The sequence below is a fragment of the Tympanuchus pallidicinctus genome, unplaced genomic scaffold, assembly GCF_026119805.1.
Source record: "Tympanuchus pallidicinctus isolate F22 unplaced genomic scaffold, pur_lepc_1.0 scaffold15, whole genome shotgun sequence".
Classification (NCBI taxonomy): Eukaryota; Metazoa; Chordata; class Aves; order Galliformes; family Phasianidae; genus Tympanuchus; species Tympanuchus pallidicinctus.
This window is the reverse complement of record NW_026294669.1, coordinates 23446693-23474391: the sequence shown is the minus strand read 5'-3', so window position 1 is coordinate 23474391 and position 27699 is coordinate 23446693. Positions and strand designations below refer to the sequence as shown.

The window sequence follows — 27699 nt, the reverse complement described above, 5'->3', positions numbered from 1 at the left end:
TTAGCTTTTTTCCTAACATCTTAAATCATTACTAAAGGAAAGTAGCAACAGCAGCAGCCAGTGTAGCTAAAACATCTCAAATAAGACATCACACAATATAGTTTATGGATTTAAGAGTATTCTATTTTTAAAGGTAACTAACCTTTCTACAGATAACCACTCTCATGTTTATATCTGATCTATGAGCCAGATGCACTACAGCTAAAAGATCTTTATAATTCACAGCAGGATCTGTGGAGAAGAAAAAAAACAAATCAAACTATTTCGTGCAAGTGATGTAACAGTTAAGTGTTAAAAATAGCTTTGGAAGTCACTTCCACAACCAGGAATGGCACAGGGAACATGCTTCAGGGAATTAAGAAAACAGCTGAGACTAACATGGACTGCAAGTAGAACAGATTCATAAAGTAACTTTTTCCTGAGCAAAAAGCAAGTGTATTTGCCTCTGAGCAAAGAGGCATTTACTAACAGTAGACAACACTTCCCCATTACCTGCATGGAGAACTTGGTTAAGAAGGTTTTTTATGAGAGAAATAGTAACTGAGGATTCATTCAGGAGGAGTCCAAGTCCAGAGTACCCCACTTCTCTGAGTCTCATACGGTGCTTACTACGTTCATAAACTTTAGTACATTTCAGCATCTCTTCCATAATCTGTGTGAAAAGGCACACAAAAGCAAAATAATGAGGAAGCATCTAGACTTCTTAAACTTAATTGCATATGACATAGCATACTAGTCCATAGTTTACAAAAAACCCTTTAATAAAAAATCAGACTCAATTTTAAAGGTCCCAATACTTCTAATGCTTGACATTAGGAGAGCACTAATCCCATTGCAACTACAGTGATTAGCTACATGTTGTTGCTTGCATATTAGAAAAAATTAAACTTGGATGACCAGCATCTTTGTAAGCATTTGCACTTCTGCAGTCTGACTACTGAAAAATACAAATCCATGCTCTGTTGATTAATTTATGAATATATAATTCATTTATTACCTTGAACACAAGTTCTCTAAGCCTGTCAGAGTACCTCTGGTGCAATAACAAAGCATAAAGAATATCAGCATTTCCTGGTTCAAAAAGCAATAAAAAAAGCTGATCTGGGGCTGAGCTGGAATGAAGAAGGCTGAACAGAACATCCAGGATGCCACAGAGCTGAAAATTAAGACAACTGGGTTAATCTAGAATTCATGCAGACTTTATTCTCCATCCAGAAAAAAAAAAATCCTTGCTCTTTAATTTCTATTCTTTCTTGCTATACAGTGTACATGGTCTGTTCACTGTTATCACATTTAAGTGGACATTTTTGCTATATGCAGAACACTATCAAGCTGTAAATGGAACTACAAATCAAGTTCAAGCACTAATAATGTCTATGAAATAGGAATTCACATCACTACAAAAATGATCAAAGACAATTCATTTTCTCTCATAACACACGAGAAAATAATTAAAAGTACAGCTACCAACAGAGCACTTTTGTAAGGATCTCCATGTAGCTGAGAAAGGTTATATGTAGAAGCACATCCAATTAGAACCATAAATCAATCATCTCTTTGCATGTTTTATCATACCTCCCTTTATACAAATAAGATTTCTAAACAGAACAATACAGAATATCCCAATTTGGAAAGGACCCTTAAGGATCAAGTCTAACTCCTGAACTACAACCAAATCACATACAGTTTATACTAATTTACACCACACCAGATACCTGTTCTTCTTCACTGGTAGCAGCTATGTATCCTACAATGCTCTGTATTTCTTCATGTGTTCCACCTTTGCTTAGAAAATATTTGATCAGTCCATAAAGGGATGTCTGTATAGTTCTCAGGTCATCAGGAGTTAAATCACTGTCTTTGCTGCCACTCCTAAACACCAACAGACAAGAAAGGAATTCTAAGCAAGTGCTCCATAATTCAGTAATAACTGAGTTGCACTTCAAATACTACAAGGATATAAATGAACTAAGTGTCTTAAAATGATAAGCAAGTAAAATGGAAACAAGTTCATGCATTTTTTGAAAATGAAATCAAGCAATAAAAGCCAGCCAGTTTTATTTCCTTTCTTACTAGAACAAGTGGGGGCAGAGGAGTAAAGAGGTGAACATGTGTAATATGATGGAAAATGCAGCAGTGACAACAGAGCCGCAAGGTTCCAGGCCACAGCAAATGAAGATTTGCTCAAATTGCAACAGCCATAGGCACAGAAATAAAGGAAAGAAGCTGCTTACATTCAGGAGACCTCAGGTATACAGGGATATCCAACAAGATACCCTTGTCTCCACTGCCAACCCTTAAATGGGATCTGGGAAGGGATGAGATCCTGGCTTACCCCTTCTGGTCACTCAGGTGAATTGACTGCTTTATACACACAAGTTTCCCTGGGTTGGCCCTGCCTCCCCCTCAGGTGCTCACTGTTTCAAGCCATGACTTAGCATTTCCACTACAACTTAACAGAACAACTGCATACAACAAAGGAAAAGTTAGAAAAGGTAAACTCATACCCATAATAAACTCTCAGTGTGTCTAGAAGAAACTGTACACCATACTTCTTTCTGAAGAGCCTTCTGCTGTCTTTGATGATCGTAGAAAGATACTGTATATGCCCTACAATATAAGGTCTCATATTAGAACCTAGAAAAATATTTACATCAAATGAGAAGTACTGTGTCTTTGTGCAGTTGCCCCATATCCAAGGACTTACCAATTCTGAAAGGGAAGTCCCCACTGTTCCAGATGCTGAAGTCAAAAAGTAAGTGTTGATACATCTGTTGCAGAAGTTGCAAGTTCTTTTCAACTGAGACTTGCTCTATCAACAGTTGTACAGCCATCAGTACATTCACATCCATTAGGACGCTTGGCACCTATCAAAACAACAGGTGTTAACACTCAAAATATGAAGTTTATTAGGATATTCTTTACTTTAAATAGTATTTTTTTTTTATTTAAGATTTTCTCTTTTACAGCAAGCCTGCTTTTAAGTAATATAACAAACAAAACAAGAACATGAATTATTCAAAATATTTCACTTTGTAGACCAAGGCCAGCTCTTTACACTTCTTTTCAGAAGCATAAGAAATGCACATATTAAGCAAACCTTTGAGGCAAACCTTGCATCCTAGACAAACTAAGAAGATGCCAAAGTAATTTGGACCTCATCTGCAACAATCATTTCTAAGGGTTGTTTCTCAAATTTATTCACCTTCTGTAACAAGGTTCCTAGGGTAGCAACTCCATGGGAGTGAATGAGATTTTCTTGATTAACATGGTGTCTCTGAATGAAGTGTTTAATCATCAAGATGAAAGTTGCAACAATGTTCTTCTCGAGGCGTGCCTCTGCAAAACAGAGCAGTACCAAAATCAGAATCAGTGAGACTCACGGTTTATCATTAGATAATTGTTTATCATAGGGAAAAAATAAAATCAAGTGTTTGCATTGAAAGCTACTCCCTGAACTTCCTTAACTCTTTCTGCATTTTTTTTCCTATCTGTAAGCTTTCTTCAGTGGCTTTTTCTCCCCCTGTGCAGAATCAGTCTTTTCAAATTTCTCCAGGAAAAAATGAAAACCTGATCCTTGCTTCACGTTTAAGGCTGTTACACAGAGACTTCCCTCCTTTTAGTCACAGTTTCTTGTATATGCTGCATCAGACATTCTCCTTCAGCAGTAACTAGACATAATATGCAAAAATTAATGAGAATGAGTGAGGAAACATATTTACTCAACCATTTCAAATTCAAAACAAATGAAAATGGTTCCCTTGCAAGATCTGTTTTCCTCTTGTTTTCTGCTAAGACAAAAATTAATCCCCAGCTTATACTAGCACAGTTTGGTGGTAATTAGATTTTTTTTTTTTCCCCCCTCCCTAGTTGTTCTTAAAGCTTCCTTTTAATTATATTGATTTGTTCATGTGAAAGGAGTAGGAGTCTGAACATTTTCCAAAGAAAATGAAAGTGTGACAGAGTCTATGCAGCATTGATCTGATATTCCACGATCTTTATTTGGCTGTCTGACCCAATATCCATGCTGTTGAAAACCTCCTCCTATTGATATTAGCAGTTTTTGAATAAAGAAAGCAATTTCTCAAAATAATCACAACAAGCTTTTCAAAAGAGAAGTAGAAATAATTGCATGCTTTGACACTAATACAATAGGAAATCATTAAGAGAAAAAACAATGCTAAATGCATTTATATTTCAAATAGATCATCAGACTCATTTTACATTGTGCTGAATTGTTGTTATGCAGCACCCCATCAAATGTCTAGAAAAAGCAACAGCCTGTCAAGCTTAAGTGCTGTTTTGGAAAAGCCAACGAGTAGAAGAATCACTTCTATTCACATAAAGATGTTTAATTAAAACCAAACTTTAAAAGTTTATCTCAGTTGTACTTTGATACCTACCTGATGCCTTTGTGGATGACAATACCACCCAGTCTCCCTCTACAGGAGTAACTACTTCAGGAGGTAGAGTTTCCCCTACAGACTTCTCAGGCATCTGTCTACCAAGAAAACTGATCTGCTCCAGCAACGGAAACAGCACATTTATTCCACCAATGCAGTTGATCATATCCTAAAATTAAGAGAAATGGAAGGAAAGCAATCGTAAATAAAATTCTCTAAATTATGCCACAGAAATTCACATTAGATAGGGAACTTTATACACTCACAAATCAATAAAGTTGTTTTATGCCTGTTTAAAACTGGTTTAAAAGACTGAGTTTAAACAGAGTATTGCCCAGATTCTAGGCACTGCAACTACACGACTTCCTGTCAGCTGTGTTTTTACATTTCATTCCATCCTCCTCAAAATAAACATGGGAACCTGAAGATTATAAATATCAAAGAATTTTCTATTAAGCATTTTGGAAAAACAGAGTAAAAACATTTATGATATCTAATTTACTTGCAGTAAAGAAATACTATATACATGCTTTAATCCTGATCCTGTAAGATCTCTACTTCAAGTAGTTAGAAAACGATATGATTTTTTTCAAATAATTTTGTGTACTTCAATTTTATCTCCACCGTTTTCCAAATTCAAGACTAAAAATCCACTTAATTTCCACTTCTCACAGATAACAATAATCAGCAAACTAGTCAGAGATGCTTGTTCACCTGCCCAACTTAGCCCAAGGAAAACCACTGCATACTAAAATTCTTAGAATCCAAAGTAAAACAATACCTGTAAGCCAATCACAGAACATCAGTTTTCCTTCCCACAAACACTGGGGAGAAGTAGAGGAACCCTTTTTTGCCTCCATCACATTCCACTTTTTAAATTGTTACTCTGTTTACATGCCCATATGATACCCCTGTCTCTGTTTAGATTTGCCTCAATAAACACGGGGATATTTAAAGAAAATTGAACAGTTAAGCTAAGAGGTTTTTTTAAATCTGTAAAATTTATCTCATGGGTGAAGATTTCCATATTAGCCGGGCAAAACAAGAAGCATCACACTTTTGAAAGCTGAAAAAAATTGAATTTCTACAAACCATAAGATAGCAGTAACTGTAGCTCCTTTCAAGCTGTCTCATCTCTTTAATGACTTGATCAGCTTTGTGTTTTATCCCACACTCTAGTCCTCAAGAAAGTGCCAATCCCCACTGTTTGTTAATGAACTAATTATCCTCCTGAGATTTGTACTTTCAATATACTTTCCCATACAGCTAGAGATATAAGCCATCCCCACCCACCTCTCTTCTATCTACTGCATAAAGACAACAAATTTTTGTATTTTCTAACTATTCACATCACAGCAAAATTAACTAGCAAACATTTCCATTTTCTTAACATTAATCTCTGTAAGTCAGAGCATATGCACAGTGTAGCCCAAACAACATTTCCTTACTAATTAGTTTGCTCATTGAGTTGATTGCATACTATTCGTAAGAAATTGGAAAATGATTTTAAACAAGAAAAATTAAAAATTGCATTTATTTGTTCACACACTTGTCTTCAAAACAAAACAAGAAATTGTCCATAGGATACATGCTCTGCCCTCAATCTTCGTTTCTGTTTCCGTTTTTTCGTTTGTTTTGTTTTTTTGTTTTTTTTTTTTTTTGCTTAAAGAGCCCTGCAAGCAAATGTCTATAGTATTAGTATGAGAATTAGTGTTTTCTATCTGAACAGAAAAATCATTAATCACAATGTTTCTTGATCAAGCTGTCTAGCTGCAAATAAGCCCATTTCCTCAGGCGGTGTTAAGACTGACTTTTTATCTGTTAAATGTCATTGGTATTATGACAATAACTTCTAGCATTCCAAAAGTTAGGTGAATGTAGGAAAACTGTCACATAAACAACAGCTTCTGCTTGTTCAGTAAGCACTTACCTTGATGTCCCAGTTCACTACTTTGTTTCCAGTTAGTCTTCCATGCAAGAGATTTGCCGACAGGTCAAGACAAATTGGATTTCTGCAGGCCTGAGAAGTAAGGAGGCTACAGTATCATTTAGGAAACAACAGATCCTTGAAAATGCAGAAAGCTTTGAAATAACGCATAATAGTTAGTGTCATCGTGTTGATAGGATGTTGTTTAAACAACTTGGGAATCCTAGAAAATTTATGTCATCTTAGATTTGACTTCTACAAAATAATTTTGTCCTTTTGCTAAACAAGAATAACATCTATTGCCCTTCCCCAAAATTCTAGTCTAAGAAAGCTTTTGCTACCCTGCATCTTCCCATTACCATTGTGTAAAAAAAGCCAAAATGGTACACTTAATATGTTAATGTTAAATGTTCTTACATGTTAATGGTACATTAGTTGGTTCTAATTCTAAAAGAATTTTCTGAAAGAAAAAACCATTCAAGATAAGTTCTGAAATTACTTCACACTGCAAAAGCAACAGAAAAATCCGTATTGTTCCATACCTTTGGCGTGTAATGCAGCAACACCTTACTGGGGAGATCTGCTACTTCAGGCTCTTGAGATTTCCATGGAGTTAAACAGTTTGGACCTATAAATACATTGCTTTTAATTTTTAAGACTTCACTGGATGTTAACTTTCATAAATTTTATACAACTATTCTTTGTTATGGCAGGATACTCTGAACCATACTTATTTGAGATATGCTTTAAAGTAATATTATGAAGTTATTCATTCCATAGGGTTCTTATTAAAAGCAAATACATATTCTTGATAAAAAGCCAAACTATACAATATTTTGGACACTTGAACAGAAATATTTCTTTACAAACATCTATACTTGCCACCAACCTAACAAAAAGCTCAAATAGCCAGACAGTAAGAAATATTCAAGTCAACTTTATTTAGCAACATAAAAATACTTCCTTTAAATGGTTGAAGTACTTGCTAATCTCTAACAATCCCATGTCATTATTGAACTTCACTTAATACTTCAGTAAAACAGATCAATAATTTATTTTTATTTTAAAATCACAGTTAATTGATTTTTCATGGAAAAATCCTAAAGTGTAAATCACCTCAGTGGGTTGTCAACAAGAGCAATACTTTAAAAAGACCTTCAATTATAAGGTCAATTGTAGGCAAACAGTGAAAAAAAAGAAAAGTGAAAATATACTTAACATCCAGATTTTGGCAAGCCTGTACATAAATAAATAGATGAGCTTATGGAAACCTAATATTTTAACTTAAATAAAAATCCTTATCATTTATTTCTGAGCTTCTTATAGAGCCCTCTCACTTATGTTAGTTCTAAAATTATTTTGGACTGTAACTTGTCTGTCATGTCATTACATGTCTGTGTACAGCAAATCTGTAAGTGATGTTGTCCCTAACTCAACCATTTTGTTTCACTAAAAATTAGTATAATCATTACTTACCTGCCAAATACAATGCTTTCACCTGAGGGGGTTGCAGTGCTTCATGAAAAATGATAACTGAACCAAGCTGGCCCTCCAACGATGTTGGGCATCCCCATTCACTGTCCTGAGTCCCTGCTGAGATCATCTTGGTGATGAGTTCTGGTTTTGCAAGCATCCCACCCCAGCTTCCTGGAGAGAGAATGCCCCCAAGTGATGTACGGTGAGGCATGACAGGGGAAGAAAAAGGTGGATCTGGTATCTGAGATGGAGGAGGAGTTGTTGTTCTTTGACCAGCTGAACCAATGCAGCAAGAAGTAAAAGGCTGTAGAAGCAAGAATAGAAGAAAAAACAAAACACACACTGAGTTTAAGTCTATGTTCCTTTTCCACCTCTGCTTCAACTATTTTACGAAGCAAATCTGAAGACTATCTCTGTCAAATCTGAACTAAATAAATTAAACCAAGAACAGCAAGTACTGGCACACTCTGGAGAATCCAAAAGAAAAGAACACATACTTCTCACAACAGCAGAGTGCTGCTAATTCAGTTGAAAACAATTTGGTCATTTCAACTATTGTGTGACAAAAAAGGCTGCCAGGAACAGAGCCTGGACAGTACTCTGGTAAGATACTCTAGTAAACATTCTTCTTCTGGATTGTATTTGAAAGTACTAGCCTGTTATGCCTGCTATATGTATCAATTATTTACCACTTGAACAGAAGCCCTCAGAGGAAGATTACCAACCCCACATATAGATATCTTCTCTATTGTGCTTATTTTACAAGTAGGCCAAAACCCAGAGTTCTATCTTGCAACATACTTTTTGAAGTGTTATACTGATTTCACTATTACAGTGTTTAATTTAAATGCTTACTAAAACTACTCAAAATACTTACATATTAAATTAGGACTTGAACAGGGGAAGAATGGTAAGTATTATAGCCCAGGTTAGAAAGGATTCATCCCACACAAAGAACTTAAGATGCCAGGTTCTCATTTTGTTGCTAGTGTTCATGCTTATCCAAGTATGATATAAGATGGTAACAGGTATAAGATCAGCACGTGTTATGGGAACACATAGAAAATATTAATAAAATGAATGGCCACTGAAAACAAGATGGAATATTTCTCACTGGGGCTGTCACAATACTTGCAGAGCTGACTAACCAGAAATTCTATCATAGGGCTCTGGTCCTGAAAAACCCCACTATTTAACCAAGCTGATATTTTTCCCAGCTTGTTTTTAAAACTAAGATGACTAAACAAACATTAATTAATGGTTAGTTCCACTTTTTCTCCACTATGATACCTTGGCCACTATCTAGACTTGAACCAACTTAGTAACAATGCTCTAAACTACCTTTAACTCTTACTGAGTTTCCAAACATAAAAAAAGCCAACTATGTTCTCATTCTTCTATGAAGTTCATCAGGACAGGTGTATGACACAGAAGGTGAACTTACTTCATTCATGGCAGGGAATCGAAGTGGGGCAGAGATCTTCTGCTGTCCATTGACGTAGATGTACACAATGCTCTGACCAAAGGGTCTCTTTCCAGGCATGTGAACAATACTTATGTTGTGCTGATTAATAAATTCATAAAGTTATTAAAAAGCAGTAAAATGATAATACACAACCATTTAACCTCACCTTCACTAATTTGATGAAGAAATGATTAACGAAAATCCTTAGGAAAATAAATCCAAAGTAGCTGGTCTGACCTCGTTGATATCAGCTCTTCTTTTAAGCATTTTACTTTTAAACTTTTTTTTTTTTTTTTTTTTTTTTAAGAAAAGAGGTATAGGTTCTTACAAGACAATGCACATTAGTCCTTAGAATAGAATAAGTTACAGCAGAAACAATAGTATGCACACAACACTACAGCTGTTTGTTTGAATACAAAAAAGATCCATATATTAAAAAACTCCCATATAAAACACACATTTAAAAAACACTATAACCAGCTTATGAATAAGAACAGCTAAAACAACAGGCATAATTTATTTTAAATACTAATTTATGTAAAAAGCACTCTATTATCTGAGTTTAGATTTGTTCTTACACAGTTAAGTATAATAAAATAGATCACTTATAAAATAGCAATCAAACTTGCTACTTCTGAGCTAACACTACTATGCTAAACAGTGTTTTTCAGCATCACATCTTACCCAGAGTGAGTCAAAAAAACAGTGGTCAGGCAGCATCACTGTCGCATATTCCCTCTTTGTGCAAACTGCTACCACCAATACTCCAGAGCATGTGATAAAGGCTTCAAAACCCATACCGCTTCCTGTAAAAAAGCTATAGAATGACAAAACAAACAAGCTAAGGACTTGCTTCACCATACATACTGTAAGTCACATAACAGTATTTTCACTGAGGAGAGAAACAACTTGAGCTTTTTGTTGCTGTTCACATCATTATCTGCCTAGCTATTACTTCTGTTCAAAAGAATAAGACAAATCTCACAACAAAGGAACCCCAGGACAGCTAGGACAAAGGCATCCCCCACATCTCTCGAAGAAGCTTGTTGCTATCCAACTACTGACTGTTGCAGTCTGAGAGCCACAATGTTCTACTAAAGAAGATATTAAAAGGCCTGCAAACAGTGGTGTTTGCTGTTAATTGTGTCCATCAGCCCCATTAAAGCTGCTAATAATGCATGCAGCTAGGTGAGATTGCTGGCATAGCTAGTAGATGTGTTCTCTTAATTTAATAGTTCTACATCATACCACTGCATATGAAGGTTTTTATTTTAAAGATCAAGACACTAAATGGAATAATTCAGAAATTCAGAATGCTTGTACGTATAATGTTACAGCCAAATCTGGTTTAAAACTGATGAGACAGTAAGTGTAGATTTAAAAATATTTTTAAATCTGTGATTACCTATAAGCAAGAATTTTAATGCAAAATATAAACATAGTCATGGTTAAATAGCTTATTTCACTCTATCATGAAGATCAGCTGTAAGCAGCTATCTATAAATAAACCTTGCACGAACAGGCTTGCCTTGAGAAACCTGGCATTCTTTTTAAGTGCTTGAATACAGAAAACTATATATAAACCGTGAAGTATTATCAAAGCCTGCTATAATCCCTTGGGTACTGTGACTCCAAGTGGAGGCATTAACTACTGTATTATCAAATATTTATTGGTATAAAACACAAATGTGACACTGATGTTATAGAGGGGAAAGTGATGCACACTGCCCTTTGGGATAGGAAAGGGGGTGATCATTCTGGATTTCTTGGAACCCAGACAAACCTTCCCCACTAATTGCCATGCTGCAACAAGACTAAGCTGAATGCTGGAACCTCCAGAGTCAAGCCAGAGAAGAGGACAATTTTTCTCTTGCAACACAATAACACCAGACCCCATATCAGTTGGAAGAACATAGAGCACATTGCCTGTCTTGGCTGCACTTTCCCACCGCACCCACCATACAGTCCAGATTTGGCACCTTCTGGCTTCCATCTGTTCACACCAGTAAAAGATGAATTGGGTGTGCAACATTTTTCTATCATCATCACAGCTGTGACCATCTCAATTGGTGCAGATTTTTATGAGAATGAACATCACTGGTGAAAATGCATAGCTAATTGTGGTGACTGTAGAAAAAGTGTTTTGCAGCTAAGAATTTGCTCTATTGCCTTTTTAAAGTTTGTGGCACAATTCCACCACAGATTGTTCTGTTTTGAGGTGCTTTGCTTTTTCTGGTTGTTGTTTTTAAGCTATATACCTTAACAATTCAGAGTTGTGGATAATGAAACTGCAAACAAGAAACTGTAGAGGAAGCAGTGTAATTGAGAAGCTACGTGCTTACTTCTGTAACACAGCCTGGCTTTGAAGACAGATGAAGCTTCTCCCTTCCACAAAATAAACAAATCAAGTGCTTTATATTGCATTCTATGAAAGAACAGGTACCACACAGACTAGGAGGTACCACATATCACATTCCACAAGGAACAGACAACCTAGATTTGTACTGTTGAAGCCATTATGGTAATCATACCTATACAGTTGCTTCCGCTTGCCAGTTTTGCTAGCTGTGCTAGGGTCCACCTGGTCTTGATCAAGGCAGAGCCAAGCATTGAAAGAAAATGCAGAGCCTGGCCACCTCTGAATTGATGGAACAGCAATTCCCGCCATGCTGTGACACAAGTTGAAATACTGCAAGGCACTAGCCATGCCTTGTTTCCGAGCCATTGCCAGAATGGCTCGCATCACTGGAATAACATAAGGGTGAGCCTGTTTTGGCTCCTCGGTTCTAAGGAGCCGTATTAGTTGAAGCAGTTCTTCTGACCCCATTGAGTGGCTCCCTAAAGAGCCCAGAAGGGCAATCAGGTTCTCTGCACAAGTGCAATGGAGTGCAGAGTGGTGATTTAGTGTCTCGATGATACGGATGACCATGTCTGCATTGACACACGTGGCACGACTCTGCCTGTTAATACAGCAGATCCGCCTCAACCAATTTGAAATGAAAATCTGCAGGTCATGTGACTCAAGCTCTGGAAGCCATTGGATAAGCAGCAATAATGGCTGGACATTACTAATGCCTAATATCCCAACAGCCATGTGGTCACCTTCAACAGCCTGAAAAACAAAGAAATCAAACATGAAATACAGTCAAGAAGAAATACTGTTGAAGAGACACAGCATTCCAGACAGCATTCACAGTATATCTCACCATATTCATGAGTTCTTCCAGCAGCTCCCGTGAGGGCTGACCCAGTGACTTAAGTACCTCGTAGATATGTGCATAACCGATTCTCTCCTTGAAGACCTCCTGAGGATAAAAATCCAGTCTCACTAACAAATGAAATAGACACAAACAGCTCATCTACTGCAACAAAGTTTACTTGAAAACAATATTAGACTCAAGGATTAGAATGTAAGAATTGTATTTTTTTTGTTCAGCACAGTGGACATACTATGAAAGGATTTCTATCTCTAGCATGCTGTAAATAAGAACGAACTCACTGCAGCATGCAGATAAACAAATGTAAGACCAAAGAAGTAATTACAAAAAGTATTTCTTTGGTATACTCAAATGTTAAATCTATCGCAAGTTATTAATAACTTTATTTTTAATGCAAACTGAAGCTTGAAATGAAGTTACTATTTTGAGAATTAAGAATCTAGATACTGACTTTTGAATGAAAGATCTTCTAGACCAGCTTGATTAGAAATCACTCATTTTAAATAATTCAAAAAATTAGATAAGTGTTCCAGTAATGATTTTCTGAAAATGAATTGATTTTACATGAAGAAAAGTGACACGAGCCACAAAGCCTAGAACATACTACATAGCATCTGTTTACTGTTTGGTTAGTGAATATCCAACGCATCACAAAACAAATACTATCCTCCCAGAAGTACTCTGCACTGAAATTAGAACAGATGGATGAATCTGCCAGTAGAAGTGAAAATTACTTAAGTAAACAGGGGAAAAAATTACACACTGTAATGGAAGTATAGCTGAAAATTTTACTGGCACTTTGTGGATTACAGTCAATCCTCCATTCTGTCACACAGCATTTCCCCAGACTTCCAAGTGTCAGTGGAGATGCAAGTACTCTGATACATGCTCTGGAGGAGCCTGATTTACTACTTTGTCATTTCTAACTGAGAATGTACTACAAGCAGCAACTGAATCAAGCTACTTCCACTCTGTGACCTGCAGTGTGCCAGGAGTCATTCAAACATGGGATTAATCTAATGAATTCAGCAATCTAAAAATAAATCTACTACTCTTCCATGGCTTTATATTTCAGTCAGATTCACAAACTAGTCATTGCTTGTTAATTTATCAAGCCACAGGAATAATCACACAGGAAAGGCAGGGGAAAAGCAAGATTGCCATTTAGACAGCAATATGATCTTGGATTACAGACATAATAACAAACTAACTCCTTCCTGAAGCTATATTTTGCAAAATTTGTTAATTCTAATCCAAATTTTCATGGTAAGTAATTATGTAATCTCCTTAAAAAGGTTCCAGTTACCATTTGCACTCCAGTTTTCCAGTTCTCATACAAAGATGTCTATTTGTTTCTAATGGTTGAAACACAGGATACTCAGTCCATTGCTCCTATCTGACAGGAATTAGTGATCACAAGCTACTCAACCTAATTACTAAAACTCCAAGGATTTAAAAAAAAAAAAAAAAAAAGAAAAGAAAAGCTAGACAAAATTAAGAGGCCTATCACAAGAAGATAGCTGCATGCATAGTTACCTTAGCAGCTGGAGACTTGTGCATTACTGCTGTGAGAGCCTGAATGGTTGATACTGCCAAGCAGTCTAGACGTCCCTGAAATACCTGAAAGCAGCAAATACAGTGGTTACATACAAATGCATAAAGGCAATTCTGCTCCAAAACTGTACTGTGCCCTCCTGCCAGGATGAAAATGGAGTTTACTAGCATGCTTCAAAAATCATCTCCACCAATAATGATTTCAAAGTACCCCATAGCCTATGAGAAAGATTACATTAACAGCAGACAACACTTCTAGAGAAGGAGAGAAGCCTTCACAAAACTCATTTCACTTCAAATGCTCTGATGGACAAACACGTTTTCCTCATGCTGCTAATGGACAACCTCAAGAGGGAGGAAGGAAAACAAATTAAGAAATCTCTTGTATTGTGTGCTGCTAAACAATCAGGCATCTGCAGTACATATAGAGTATGTTCTTTTCCATAAGTCCCTACACAATGCAACACACTAATGGTAAGAGATTACTCACACCAGCACAGTAAAGTGGCTTTCTCACCCGTATTCTTATCTCAATCATCAACTTTCCAATTTCATATTAACTTTTGAGTTTGTTTTTTTTTTTTCCCCTCTGTTAATTTCTGTTAATAGTAATATTTCTATCATGGTCTTAAGGACAAAAACAAGCAGTATTTCAGGTCCATCAGTAAACCTAATGAGCAAGACTGTACAAACAGTTCCACCACCTCTGAATATTCTATATATCAGACATTTTGAAAATGAAATGTCAAGAATCAGAAGACTGTTAGACGTGAAGAAATGTTTACATGCAGTTAATGTTGCACTGAGTTTCTAAAAAAGCCAAAGCCATTTGTTAGAATCACAATTTGTAGATTACCATACCTTGTACTTAGCACCATTACATTTTTAATCAGAACAAATCATTCTACCACAAAATCAATACAACTTGCATGTGATACTTTCCACAACATTACGTCAAAATTAAAGCAACAGGCTATTCCTACCTCCCTGATTCAGCCTGTCCATTGATTTGTGAACATCTGCTCTTGATGACAAGCAAAGAATCAGGACATCAAATACAACCATTGAGATTCACAAACAAGGCCCCAGAATCCAAAACACCACAGTGCTGAGACAAAGAAGCAAAAAAAAAAAAAAAAAAAAAAAAAAAAAAGGAAAGGAAGGGAAAAAAAATCACCACCAGGTTAATAGAATTATTTGGATTCCATTCATGTACTTCACCTTTTCCTTAAAAGATGCAAAACTGATGCTCAATCTACTGAAATATTTGCAACTTGAAGTAGATTAATAAAAGCAAAGTTGAATTCAGTCTGTTAATTGGGAAATAACTTTCCACAGATGGAAAATACTAATGTCTGCAGAAACAAGATCATCTTGCCACAGAAGACTTAAAAAGGATCATTAAGGTGAAGCACAGGAATCAGTTTTCCTGTCATTGTGTTTTGACCTCAATTGAAGCAAAGTACAGATTAGGTAGATACCTGGTCCTCATTCATTTCTGTCAGTAATTTGTTGGCAAGGTCTTTTTCACTCTTGTCTGCCACTTTATTGTTAGCATTTAAAAACAGCTGTTAGAAACAGAGACAAGAATAATGGAAATAATTGCATTACATAATTATCCTCCCATCATACCTGTGGAGGCTGCCTCAGGATTTGTGTCTGACATACAAGAAACAAGTTCTCACATTGGTGAGACACATTCCCCCGCTAACATTAGTTGTCTGTTAATTCTTAGAATATTGAAGATTACAGTTTTGCTAAGCAGTAATTGCATTTTTTGTCCACAATTAGATGAAAACATGTCACTATTGAGACAAGAAAACAGACCTACATGGATGTTATACTGCTTACCAGCTTAGCAACAATTAGTTTATTTACCATGTGCAATACAACAAAAATTCACTTTAAAGAAATAAAAACAACAGTGGACCACTAGCAAAGAAATGGATACAGATGCCTCAAGGCTGTCCATTTATGCCTTATCCTATGTAACAGCTGAAGATATGTAGTCAAAATATTTACATCAAGCAGCAACAGCAGTAGAATATTTTGATCACATAAGCCTTCAGAACAGAAGAAAAGCAAAACTACGTCTGGTAACACTCTAAGAATCTGTCAGGCTGTAAATAAAACATATGCCTGCATTTTCAGCTAAGAAATTTATCCCTAGTCTGTACCTGAATTTGCAACATCGAAGTTGACTCCAGTACCTTCATAATCCACTGCACTCACTTTGTGAGTATAGGTCAGCCACAATCTAATCATGACTACAGCTTTTCTTCTGTTTATATACTCCAAAGTGCTGTTAAAAATCCCCTATAAAAAATGTTTTAAAGGTACCTAAGAAGCACAAAACCAAACAAAAAACCCCAACACTTTCTATCAGTGGGTAAGAATGAAACATTAACCATTTCTTCTTCATGCATCTTCTCCTAGTACCTTACTCAGGTATTCCTTCTGAAGATGAGTAAACACTATGAATCAGCTTTCACAAGATAGAACAAAGAAAATACTCAAAATATTGTTTAGACTTACACAAGTGTAAGCCTACACAGAAACACAAGTCAGTCTGAAGTACATCACAGTCAAGAGTACACATCACAGAATTATGACAACATCTCAGAGGCTTATAGCATTAGCAAGTGAATATAAGAACAAAAGCAAAGGCAGACATAGAAAAAACAAATTTTTCAGATTTGTTAATTCAGCCCTATCAATGCAAGTAAAAATTCTTCTATTTCAAGCCGTTCAGACAATAACCACGTGCTTTTAACCAGACACACTGCTAGAGATGATTGCACTTTGCTCAAAGTCTGATCCCTAGATTCTTAACAGTATGTACAAGCAGCTACTTGAAAACTTAGGACAGACTGAGCCCCTTTTGGTATCTCTAAAGTTTAGTCCCTTACTTGAATATCACAAGGCAAAAGGCAACATTTAGATCAACAGAACTTAACTGAACAGTTTCAAAAAGCTCTTGTGCAGATCCGTAATCCTAGAGCATAGTTAAGTGAAGACAATTTTGTCCATAAGGCTTAAAACCAACAGTTGCAAAAAAAACCTATATTTTAGAAGACTGCTGGACAGTAGATGACTTCAAAGGTGACTAGAACTATGGGTTTGAATATCTCAAGATACCTATAGCAAAAATTGTGGTAGGGATTTTCTTTAACCCCTCTTTTCCATGAAAATTTCTCTCTTCAAATTTGCTGAAGATCCGAGAAATTCCTGACTTTCATATTGTCTGTACTCTCCTTTTCACCTGATACAGAGCTGCAGAAATATGCTTCATGTAGCCCTGCCAGTGAATCCAGCAGCAAAATTTTCATAGGTAAGAAAAAAATATGACCAGAAACAGAATCATCTTCCTACATTAACAAGAATAAATCCTACTTCCACTGCTAAATTCATCTTTGCTATTTCAAAAAACAAGTATGAAGATGCACTGAAAAATATAACTTCATCCCCCCTCCCTCCTTTATCATTCTTGGGGCTATTTCCACTACAAAGGTTAAAAAATGCCATGTAGCAGTCTGGAAGTACTGAGACTCAATTGATCACAGTAGTATGCAAGGCTTTCAGAGGGAAAAAGGTTCCAACAGTACATTTTACGACAGACAAGAAGGCAGACTAAAAATGAAGAGAACAAGCAAAAAAAAAAAAAAAAAAAGCAGGCAAAACCTAATAGAGTAGCTGTTCCTGCTTTCCAAAGTTCTAATTCCCACTTGTTCAAATGAGAACAGGAACAAAGACAGATTCTACAGTAAGTAAATATCATAATGCTTAATAACCAAATAAGAAATTAGGAGCTAAGTTTCTTACAGAGTACAAGGTCAGTACAGAAATAGGCGCAGATGTCCAAGCAGAATAATGGAAAAGTGAAATAAAGTATTTTTAGGAGAAGACTGGAGATAAACAAAAACAACCCACTGACATTATTCAAAGCATTTCAAGGAAACTGGCCACTAATTATAACAACTAAATCCCAATCCAAGGACATTTTTCATATATTGCTGCAATGAAATCCCAATCCCAAATAAAAACTGATAGTTGATAAATCAAATTGTATTCCGTAGATTACAATATCTAGTATTAGAAGAGCTCAAAATAGCAATGCCACTAACGTATCAGAAAAATAGAATGAAAATATTCCAGAGTTGCATTGTATTTGCATTGTATCCGTGCTCTTTTGCAGAGGTTGAGAAAAATGTACGAAGGAATCAGTGAAAGACATTGGCTAGCAAATTATGAAGTTCTATCTGGGATTGAGACAAAAAGAGATTTGTCTAAATGCTAGATCCTATGGGAAAAGAGAACAAAAATTTTGTTATAGAAGTGAAGATAAAATAAAATTTACCTTGCAGTTCTGCAACAGTCGAATGAGATGCTCAAAGCAGTTACTGTTAAGGAAAATTGCCTGTAGAACAGGCCTGTCTGTGCAGTCTAACATGGCTGTGATTGTATCTACAAAATTAAAATGGAACTGACATTAAAACCAAAGCACTTGCCAAATCCATTAAGCTCTTTTTCCCATACTACACCTGTAAGAGGATTAGAAAAGGTATATAATAAGCATGGGAATAAAAAAAACATATTTTAAAATAAACTATACATCATGAGAATTCTGAGGTGATTGACACAGAGTACTAAGCCCAATACTCAACAGTTTGACACTGAAAACTGTCAGGTAACCTACTATATGTAGTGTAGTAGAATAGCTACACAATACATTTGATAGCTTTCAGATCCTGCTTGAAGTCCCTGTCATTGAGTACCTAACCTCTATGCCCTCTATTAGAAGCACACAAACACTAGTTTCCTCAAAAATTTTCTCTGCATTATACAGATGCCTTTTACTGTAAGTGATCACCACCTCAAAGCTACTCGTGTTTCCTTGGAAGTCCAGGGTAAGAAAATACTTGCATTTATATTTGCCATTCCAAACAAAGTAAAAAAAACATTCACAAATACTAAATGTTTATCTAACAACTCAGCACCAACACTTTAAGGACCAACATCTTTGCCAATGTTTGCAGTAATTCCATCTGAAAAGCAAACTACCACAAAACAGCCATCATGAGGATATTTTATTAGAAATCCTCCTCACTCTGTAGTTAAGGTGCTGTCATTGTTGCCTAGCAATTTTTTTTTTTTTTTTAAATAGAGACTGGTAGTCCATGAACCTTGATACTCTGGTTAACTATGAATATGAAATAGAATATATTTAAAGAAGTGTCAATGAGAAAAAACATTTGAAGGTTTACCATTATGTAAATAAGTGAACATTTGTACAACTTTCAGTTATATTAATACAACAATTCAATCATTATTTGTTTCTAAGTTATTATCCACAGACATTTAAAGAAACTGCACAATTGAGTACTTACTCAACATTTGGATCTGTAGTGCTATGAACCTGCTCTCCCACTGCCTACATCGCCTTGGTTTAGGTAAAGCTGAATGGTCTGAATTAAGCAACTTGAAATAGTTCTCCAGTATTGTACTGGTCTCCACCTGACGCTGGTCAGAACTGCTGTTAAGTAGAATGTGGACAACTTCTGTGAGGCACTTCAGAGTAAGCTCTGCCTTTCTGCTCACTTCCTCAGGGCTCCCATCATCCCAGTTATCACAGTCTGCTAAAATACGCATCAAGACTTCCATGGTAGCAGGAGATACTGCTTGCAGAGCGTTCCTCTGAAACACATGGACAAAAAGAATTAAGGGGAATAAAAACGTAACTCAGAATTGCTGATTTGAAGACACCTGAATCCTACAACATTCACTATTGCTTCCATTTTAATTTATATACTGTACTTGTTAAACACGCTACTTGGATTATTGGCTATAGATGAAATGCAGCCTACCTTGTGCACTTAATAAGGCTTTCTTTTTCAAACAATATTTATAGGGTAAAGAAAAGCTCATTTAAATTGACATTACAATATTCTTACCAAGTACCATTCAGATAACATATTAATTCTAAATAAACCTTAATTCAAAGTTTCATTTTAGGTCCCCACTTTCATAGGCTCAATACTTTAAAACAAATATTTATCTGGGTCCTGAATGCCTACCCCTCAACTTGCTTCCTGGACTCTGACTGGATAGGCCTCAGGGTCACACTACATCTGGAGGAGTACAGCCTCATAAAGCACAGCAAGAAGTCTTGTCAGGATCTCCCCACCTTGTCTAGGGATCTTGCATTCAAGCCATGGCTCCCAACATTTTACCTGCCTCAACAGTGTAGTTTAGCAGCCATGCCCCTGCCAGGCCATGTACCCCCTTGTTTCTGACCCACTGTTCAGCTTCGTGACTTCAGACCTGCTTTGTCACTATGGATAGGTCTGGGACCAGAAGTAACATTTACTAAGCAGAACATTACAGAAGTCAGCCCATGAGAGCATACACTGGCTTTGTTGATGATTAACTTTTTTTTTTTTTTTTTCAGATATTCTCTTTTCTTCATGTTATTTTAAAGGTCTTACGGACCTTCCAAACTTCGAAGCCCTTGTATTCCCTTCTGAAACAATGGGAATCTAGATGTCATGTAATTATATGAAATCTAAAAAATTATATAAAAAACTCTGCAGGTGGAAGCAGTCTAGTTACTCACTTTTCTATGTATGTGAAGACATTATACTTAGTTCATAAGAATGTGTAGTTATTGTAAAAAGCAGCCTTCTGTTGCTTTCTGAAAACAGAACCTAGCTTGTAGTATTTAGATACTACTGCACAGAACAACTCTAAACTTCACAAGATAAATGACTAATACGTAGTAAATAAATTCTCCTTGATTATGGGATATTTATAAGCTTTGAGTAATGAAGATCATGTTGGAGACTTCAGCAGCTGGGAAGAGTTTAAAACATTCTTACCTGACCACCAACCACAATAGCTCCAAAGAGATGTAACAGGCAACATTTCAGGCTTTCCTTGAGATGTTCACTTTCTTGGAAACATTCTGATTGGAATAAATAAAAAGTAGTAGGATTCCTTATTTTATAATATAAATTATACAAGCCTTTTCTCTCAAACAAAAATAAAAAAGCAGGTAAATAAAACAAGCATCCTTGCTGCTTGCTATCATGCAAGCTTAATACAAAATTTCAACTCTAAAATCTCCACTTTCTTTTATGTAAGTCACATACATTAACATCCATTTCAGAGTTATCAAAGAAACATGACAACCCTGCATTTATCAGGAAGACTGACAGACCCAAGGAGGTACAGCAAATGTACTATGGAATAAATGGGATTAATTTTCATTAGACTGTTCAGAACATGCTAACACAAGCAGTTAGCAGGTATGAGAAATGTTAGAAGACTTTTGACACAGAGACAAATGCCATACACAGTGCAGGTGCCTTAGAAAAGCAGAACTTGCTCCCTATGAACCAAACTTCCCAAGGAAGCCTGTAGTGGCCTGTCATCTTTCTAACAATAAAAAAATACCTTCAAAGATATCTCATAGAATATCTGATATATGGAACTCTTAGGAACACAGCCTGGATATTGTTGCTATAGCAATATCACTAGAATCAAAGCAGCTGCAACTGAAACCACAAAAGGAGTATTTTTTTTTTAATTAGTCACTGTAATTCCATTCAAATATAAGATAAAACTGCTAGAGACTGAGATTTTAAACATTAGAAATTGAAAATGGAAACATTCTGTATTTGTTAAAATAATAGTGTTACCTTTCGGACAATTACCAGTTATTGGCAAGTTGTATTTCTGACTGCATACTGGAAGTATAAGCTCGTTTCAGAAGAAAACTGCACCACTATTTTTAAAACCTGGTGTACAAATTAAACATAGCCTGCCATTTCCCTGACTTAGAGCCTCTGAATCTTTTGTGGAACTTAAGACAAATTCAATAGAGTAGTACCTGGCTGACTGTGGAAAAATTATGAAGCAGAGTAGACAAAAAGTCTTTAGTACTCCTGTGCAAAGTACACCCTTAGCACATGCTCAGCAATTTCTTGTATTGCCAGACGGCCAATCAGCAGATGAGTACCTGCCAGCTAATTAGCACACTAAGGATTGTTTCACTACAAAACAAGGGATTTAGGAGAAAACAGTACAGTGAACTAAATAGAGAGGAGAGATCCTGAAGATGACAATGCTAAAGAGCAGACTTTAGAGTCAGCTTCCAGTTCTCTAGCACAAAGACAAAGGCATTTGGCATTTTACTGACCTCTTTGCCAATGCTTAATGCTAAGAACACAAATTCCCAAGTAGCAGTTAAGACACAGTTTAACCAAAGACAAAAGAGTAGTTCCCTAAACTGCAGTCTAAGTTGACTTTGCTATTTGGATGGCAGCAAGTTTCCTTGTTTGTGGCCACTAAACCATATGAGGAGACAAAAATGCATGCATACTTTCCTCACGATTTTTTCATGCAAGTTATCACTACAGTTGCTGCTACAATGATCTCACATGCAACCCAGATGTGTGTATCAACAAAAATGAATCTTCTTAAATTACAGTAAACACTGAAAGAAAATCTGAGAGAAAAAGAACCAGGCTTTCACAGACAAGTAAGGCTGGCAAGATGGTGACACTCAGAGCAGAAAGCAAGCAAACAAATCAACTCAATACATGCAGCCTCAGAAAACAGTAAGATGTTTTTACATTTATTACACATTCTTTGGGGAATGGAATTTAGAAGTGCCAACTTCACTCCTCCAAAGATGACCATTTTTAAACGTGCTGTTGATAATACTTACGATAAAAGAAAGGGACAAACTCAACAGTGAGGGAAGCCGGTTTATACTTCTGTCTGCTCTTTTCAACTGTACTAAGGATACGTCTGAAATTACATTAGAAAAGATATGACACCTTTGTTTCTGACTTACTACTTCATGATTTCATAACAGAGAACCCTGCCAAAAAATATAAGTTTTGCCTACAAGTTGAAAAAAAAAAAAAAAAAGTATTTCACCTTAAAAAATGAATGACAGATGATAATGACTTTTCTGTTCCACTTATAGAAATGCCTTAATAGTTTAGAACATGGTTTGGTTAAAATAAAATAAAATAAAATGAACCAAAACACCAGCAGCTACCTGGTATTTCCCCATTGTCCTTCCCCATTGCAAGTAAATCATCTACTAAAGTTCTTAACCATGCAATTTGAAATGGCTCAAAACATTATTATGAGTTCATTATGGGAGATAGGGGGAACAAATCAAAGGGAAGTAATTCTGCTGATAGAGTTACAGACTTCTTCTCAAAGACATAACATTTACACTGTGACCTTCAAAAATTTTTTTAACCAATTCAACCACATTTACCTGCCTCTTTTCCTCTGGCTTCTTTGCTATACCAGCTTAGAAAAATAGGGAAGTTTTTGAAAGAAAGCAATGGAAAAAACTTTGTGTCAGTCAGTTACAGCCAAACACCTCCTGGTGCATCCACTTTTTTTTCCTCCAACCTTTAGATTATCAGAAAATATCTTTAAGGTTTTTAAAAATATTTAAATCATATCCAGTTTCAGAAAATATAGCAGCCTCCTAAATAGAATTATACTGATTCATTAACATATTCTGTACCTCCACTGATTGCAGATTCTGTGTTTTTGAGTTTTATGTCGTACCTATGATGCAATGAGATGAGCTGGCATTATGAATGCTACATCTAAAAACAGCTTAGCAGTACTTTGTGAGACCACATACAATACCTGGTTCAATCTGTACTGTGTTCTAAAACAGGGGAATTACACTGCACAGAAATACTGAAAGTTGTGATTCTTACATGTTCCTTAAAACTTTGTGTACAGCAAGTTAAGCTGTTATGGAAACAAGAGTTAGTACTGTCAATGACAGTTCCATAAAACCTGCAATCCATGCAGTGCTGTAGTGTATTACAGGTTGCCAGCTACAAAGAAGCCCCAGCAAACAAGGTATCACCACAACAGATTTCCACTCTGTATGTATGGAGTCAGAAGAGTGACTGGATGCACAAATGCAGCACAGTTGTACAGGATGTAAGCTGTAGAATGGACTGTAAGTTTTACAAGACTAGTTATCTGCATGCACAGATCCAATATTTGGTGCAAGTATTTGGTGCACATCAAAACAGTCCTGATGAAAGTAAAAAACTTACAGAGCAGCTCTGAATGAGAGTGGTAAGGAGCAAACAGCCCTCGTACACACAGCAGAAAAACTTGTTAACTATACTGTACATTTAACATTACTGCAGTGAATTTGGGGCTAATAAGGGAGAATTGTACATGAAAAATTTCATAGGAATCTTGAAGGTCTCTGAAGAGTCAGTTATAATAAAGTGCATCACTAGCAGCCTCAAAGAGTTTGTGCCTAGAATGACAGAAATTAAGTGTGTCAAAAAGCCAGTTTCCTAGCACATACTAGTACTGACAACTCCAGTTGCATTGGGTTTCAGTGTTGAGTATCCATTTCCTGAGTTCTTTTTCCTACCAAAACTAGCGTATTTCATTAACTCTTTAGAATAGAGAATCTTTGAAAAACAACTAGCATACTGTATCTAACCCACTGCCTATGACAACCAACTCTAACACCTGTAAAATGTATCGGGAGCATATCCATGTAATTATATTTTATTTTACTTTGATATCAGTAGTTTTTGTCAGCAACCTTACATATCACTTATCTACAGGTATCAAAACTCACATAGCTTGTGATCCTGTCCTGGTCCACACTTACCCTGCAATTCTCTGCCTCCAGTTGCGATATGGATCATAGAGACTTTCACAAAAAGCCAGTGCATGTCTCACAAATTCTTCTATTGGTGTCTGATCTGCCATTTCCTTCTCTTTTGTTTTGCTTTTTAACTGGGAAAAAAAAAATCCAGAAGTAACAACAGTGATCAAAAGACGCCTAGAAGTTAAAACTTCGTCTTAATCCCCCTCCAAAAGCATTCCCCCACAAACACTTCATTTTGACAGGGATCACAATAAGCAAGACCTGGAGGTCCTCTACGAGGAAAAATAATAGACTAAAGATGAAAACATACCTGTTGAATGTATAACGTAGTCATGGTGATAACGTGATTAATGTATGAACACATCCCAATCTCTTCCACATTAGCCAAATTCCTATGAAAATAACAAAAAAACCACACAGTGTACTGAGGCTTGTTCAAACAATGTCAGTTTTAGTATTCAGTCTATAATCACAGAAAAATGTATAAGCGTTTCAGAAACACTCCCCAGAGGACTGGATGTACTCAAATGTTTATTTCTGCCACAGTAACACAGTACACAAGTTTTCTTTTAAAAGGAAGGAGAAGAAAGGCCTGAGTCACCCTGCTGTAGGTCAACTCTATCTGGAATTTGGTGTTTCAGAGATAAAATAGATTCCCAGGACGCTCTAAATAGAGAGGTCAGAAATGGCATGTGATAACAGAAGCAATAAATTTAATTTCTCCCACATTACTAGAACAAGGAGACTGATACCATAGCTGCATACATTTTCCAATGCTTTAATAAATATATTACCTAGAGGCAGATATGTACTATAAATTCTCCAAATAAGAAACATCACAAATTTTAAACACTAAGCAAATCAACAGTAACAAAAAAGCACACACACTATTTCCCACTTTGAGGACATCACAAAGATCAGATACTAATGTGATCACATAAGGAGAACTGTTTAGCAACTGAGTAAGATAATAGTTGGTAATTCATCACACAACTATCACCATCAATTCAGCTTTATTTAATGTTCTGGAATACTTGAACACTGCACTGCAGACTTGTACTGTTGTAAGGATAAGAAGAACAAAAGGACTCAAAAAAAAGCTTGTTAAATACCTCGCCAAAGGAGAATCCCTACCACATACTTTATTCCCTTATTCATTCAGTGCAGTTTATAATAAAAGAATGAAGAAATAAGGAGGAATAGATCCCTAAAAACAGTTTATTTACCTGCTGTGACAGTATTACAAAATTAAGAGCAAATTTCAGAGGCCAGCTGCATTAACAGAGTAAGTCAGATCCCTATGCTATTTATGGAATTATAAGCATGTTAAGAACGTGAAACAGTTCTTCCTGTATGTTTATCATTCAAGTTCTTTAATATTCAGTGCTTTCTAGAGTGCAACTTCCCTTTAAAAGTATTTCTTATACCACATACACTATGCCTTGAATTCACATAGATATATCTTGCATAATTACAAAATTGTGTCTTTTCCATGAAAAATGGAATAGAAAGAGCAAAGATTGTATGGTTTTCTTCATTTTCCTTTACTTGGAAGACCATGAAAAGTAGCTTTTCTCTGATTCTACTGGAAAGCATCTGTTCACATTGCATAAATGATTAGAATCTAAAGTCTACATTAACAATTTGTTAAACAAAACAACAGCCTTATTGAAGTAGCAAACAGAACAAATACCTGCAAAGGATGATAAAGAACTTCACAAGCAAAAGTGACAAAGCCTGCTGCTGCTCTTCTAATCCATCTGACATTTTCTGGACACACTGCAGCAGCTGGAGCCTCAGGACCTGAAGAATATTGTCAGGAAGCAGTGATATTCCTGGAGGGATGTCATCCACCCTAAAGAGAAGGACCACAGACACACAACTCATAATCATGCAAATGACACATTATCATCTATTTTTAGTGTGCTTCGGTAGTGTTGCAATACACCTGCTTAGAAAAGGTTACGGAAATGCAGCAACTGATTTCTCACAAGCACTTCCTAGTGAACTACAAGAAAATGCTTGCTGGCAATAAGCCAGCATGAACTTTCTTTTCCCCAACAACAATAAAGAACTAAAAAAAAAAGCACCAGGAATACATTAACCAGATTCCTAAATACTCTTCCATTGAGATTACCTGCTTGAATTGCCGCAGAGAAATGGCATGATTTTCAGTAGTAATCAGGTGGCCTGGGAAACTCCTATGAGGATTGACATAGCAGAACGAAACGTGAAACTAAACACAAGGGAACGTTTTCAACTTTTCACTGAAGATTAAAATAAATGAGATGCCAGTAACTAAGTAGACATTGAAGTCCAGTTGGCAGTAATCCACAGCAAACTTCATGCCTTTCTTACACGAACTACTCAAGCTAGCAGAAAATAAGATTAAATACCAAAAGCAACCAGCTCATAGAGCTTAAAGACTTGAAAACCAGGGTCTGAACGTACAGAAGGGGGAGCTCCCAGCAGCTCATTTGACTCCTGGCATACACATTCTGCATGAATGGCTGGCCCAACCCTAATGGTTTCTGCGTGTTGTTAACCCACTACATGATTGGTTTTATCCACCTAGTATCTCACTGTTTTTAGGAGAGGAAAAAAAAGACTTGGGTTGGCATTAAATGCAACAACTCTACCAAGCCTAGATAGGGCACTGAAGAATATTAGGCACTCCTGCATATTATTTTTGTTAAAATTAGGCATTTGTAGAAATACATCAGTGAAAACCAAATGAAGAAAAAAGTCACAAGAGCACAAGGGATTTGGAAAACCTTGACAGAGATTTCATAGAACCTAGGTTCATATAAAGAGACATTAACCAGAAAACTGAGAGCACCTGCTTTTATCCAACACAGCTGTCAAGAAGGCAACATTCATTTCTGAGCAGCTTCATCCCCAAGATTCCAGTGGATTCAAACCCTCTGGAACTACAAGTGTTGTTCACAATAATCTGTGAACTCACCATCTCC

At 36.2% G+C, this 27699-nt stretch overlaps 1 protein-coding gene across 9 annotated transcripts in view; it reads right to left on the bottom strand.

The window, feature by feature from the left end:
• The window catches only part of NBEAL1 (neurobeachin like 1), a 77767-nt gene that overhangs the window by 28857 nt on the left and 21211 nt on the right, over positions 1–27699 (bottom strand). For 7 of the 9 annotated variants that reach the window (XM_052676423.1, XM_052676430.1, XM_052676424.1 and 4 more), the window contains 24 exons: positions 26421–26582; positions 25038–25119; positions 24728–24855; positions 22772–22854; positions 20919–21004; positions 19431–19737; positions 18401–18507; positions 15525–15611; positions 14026–14109; positions 12478–12576; positions 11803–12383; positions 9956–10088; positions 9251–9370; positions 7807–8110; positions 6873–6958; positions 6334–6423; positions 4404–4572; positions 3206–3339; positions 2708–2867; positions 2508–2610; positions 1716–1872; positions 998–1156; positions 493–652; positions 143–231 (listed from right to left, as the gene is read on the bottom strand). In XM_052676423.1, coding sequence (XP_052532383.1) covers positions 143–231; positions 493–652; positions 998–1156; positions 1716–1872; positions 2508–2610; positions 2708–2867; positions 3206–3339; positions 4404–4572; positions 6334–6423; positions 6873–6958; positions 7807–8110; positions 9251–9370; positions 9956–10088; positions 11803–12383; positions 12478–12576; positions 14026–14109; positions 15525–15611; positions 18401–18507; positions 19431–19737; positions 20919–21004; positions 22772–22854; positions 24728–24855; positions 25038–25119; positions 26421–26582 — 3670 coding nt within the window. The remainder of the gene's footprint in view (positions 1–142; positions 232–492; positions 653–997; positions 1157–1715; positions 1873–2507; positions 2611–2707; positions 2868–3205; positions 3340–4403; positions 4573–6333; positions 6424–6872; positions 6959–7806; positions 8111–9250; positions 9371–9955; positions 10089–11802; positions 12384–12477; positions 12577–14025; positions 14110–15524; positions 15612–18400; positions 18508–19430; positions 19738–20918; positions 21005–22771; positions 22855–24727; positions 24856–25037; positions 25120–26420; positions 26583–27699) is intronic. The other 2 variants (XM_052676431.1, XM_052676432.1) reach the window with 1 other exon arrangement.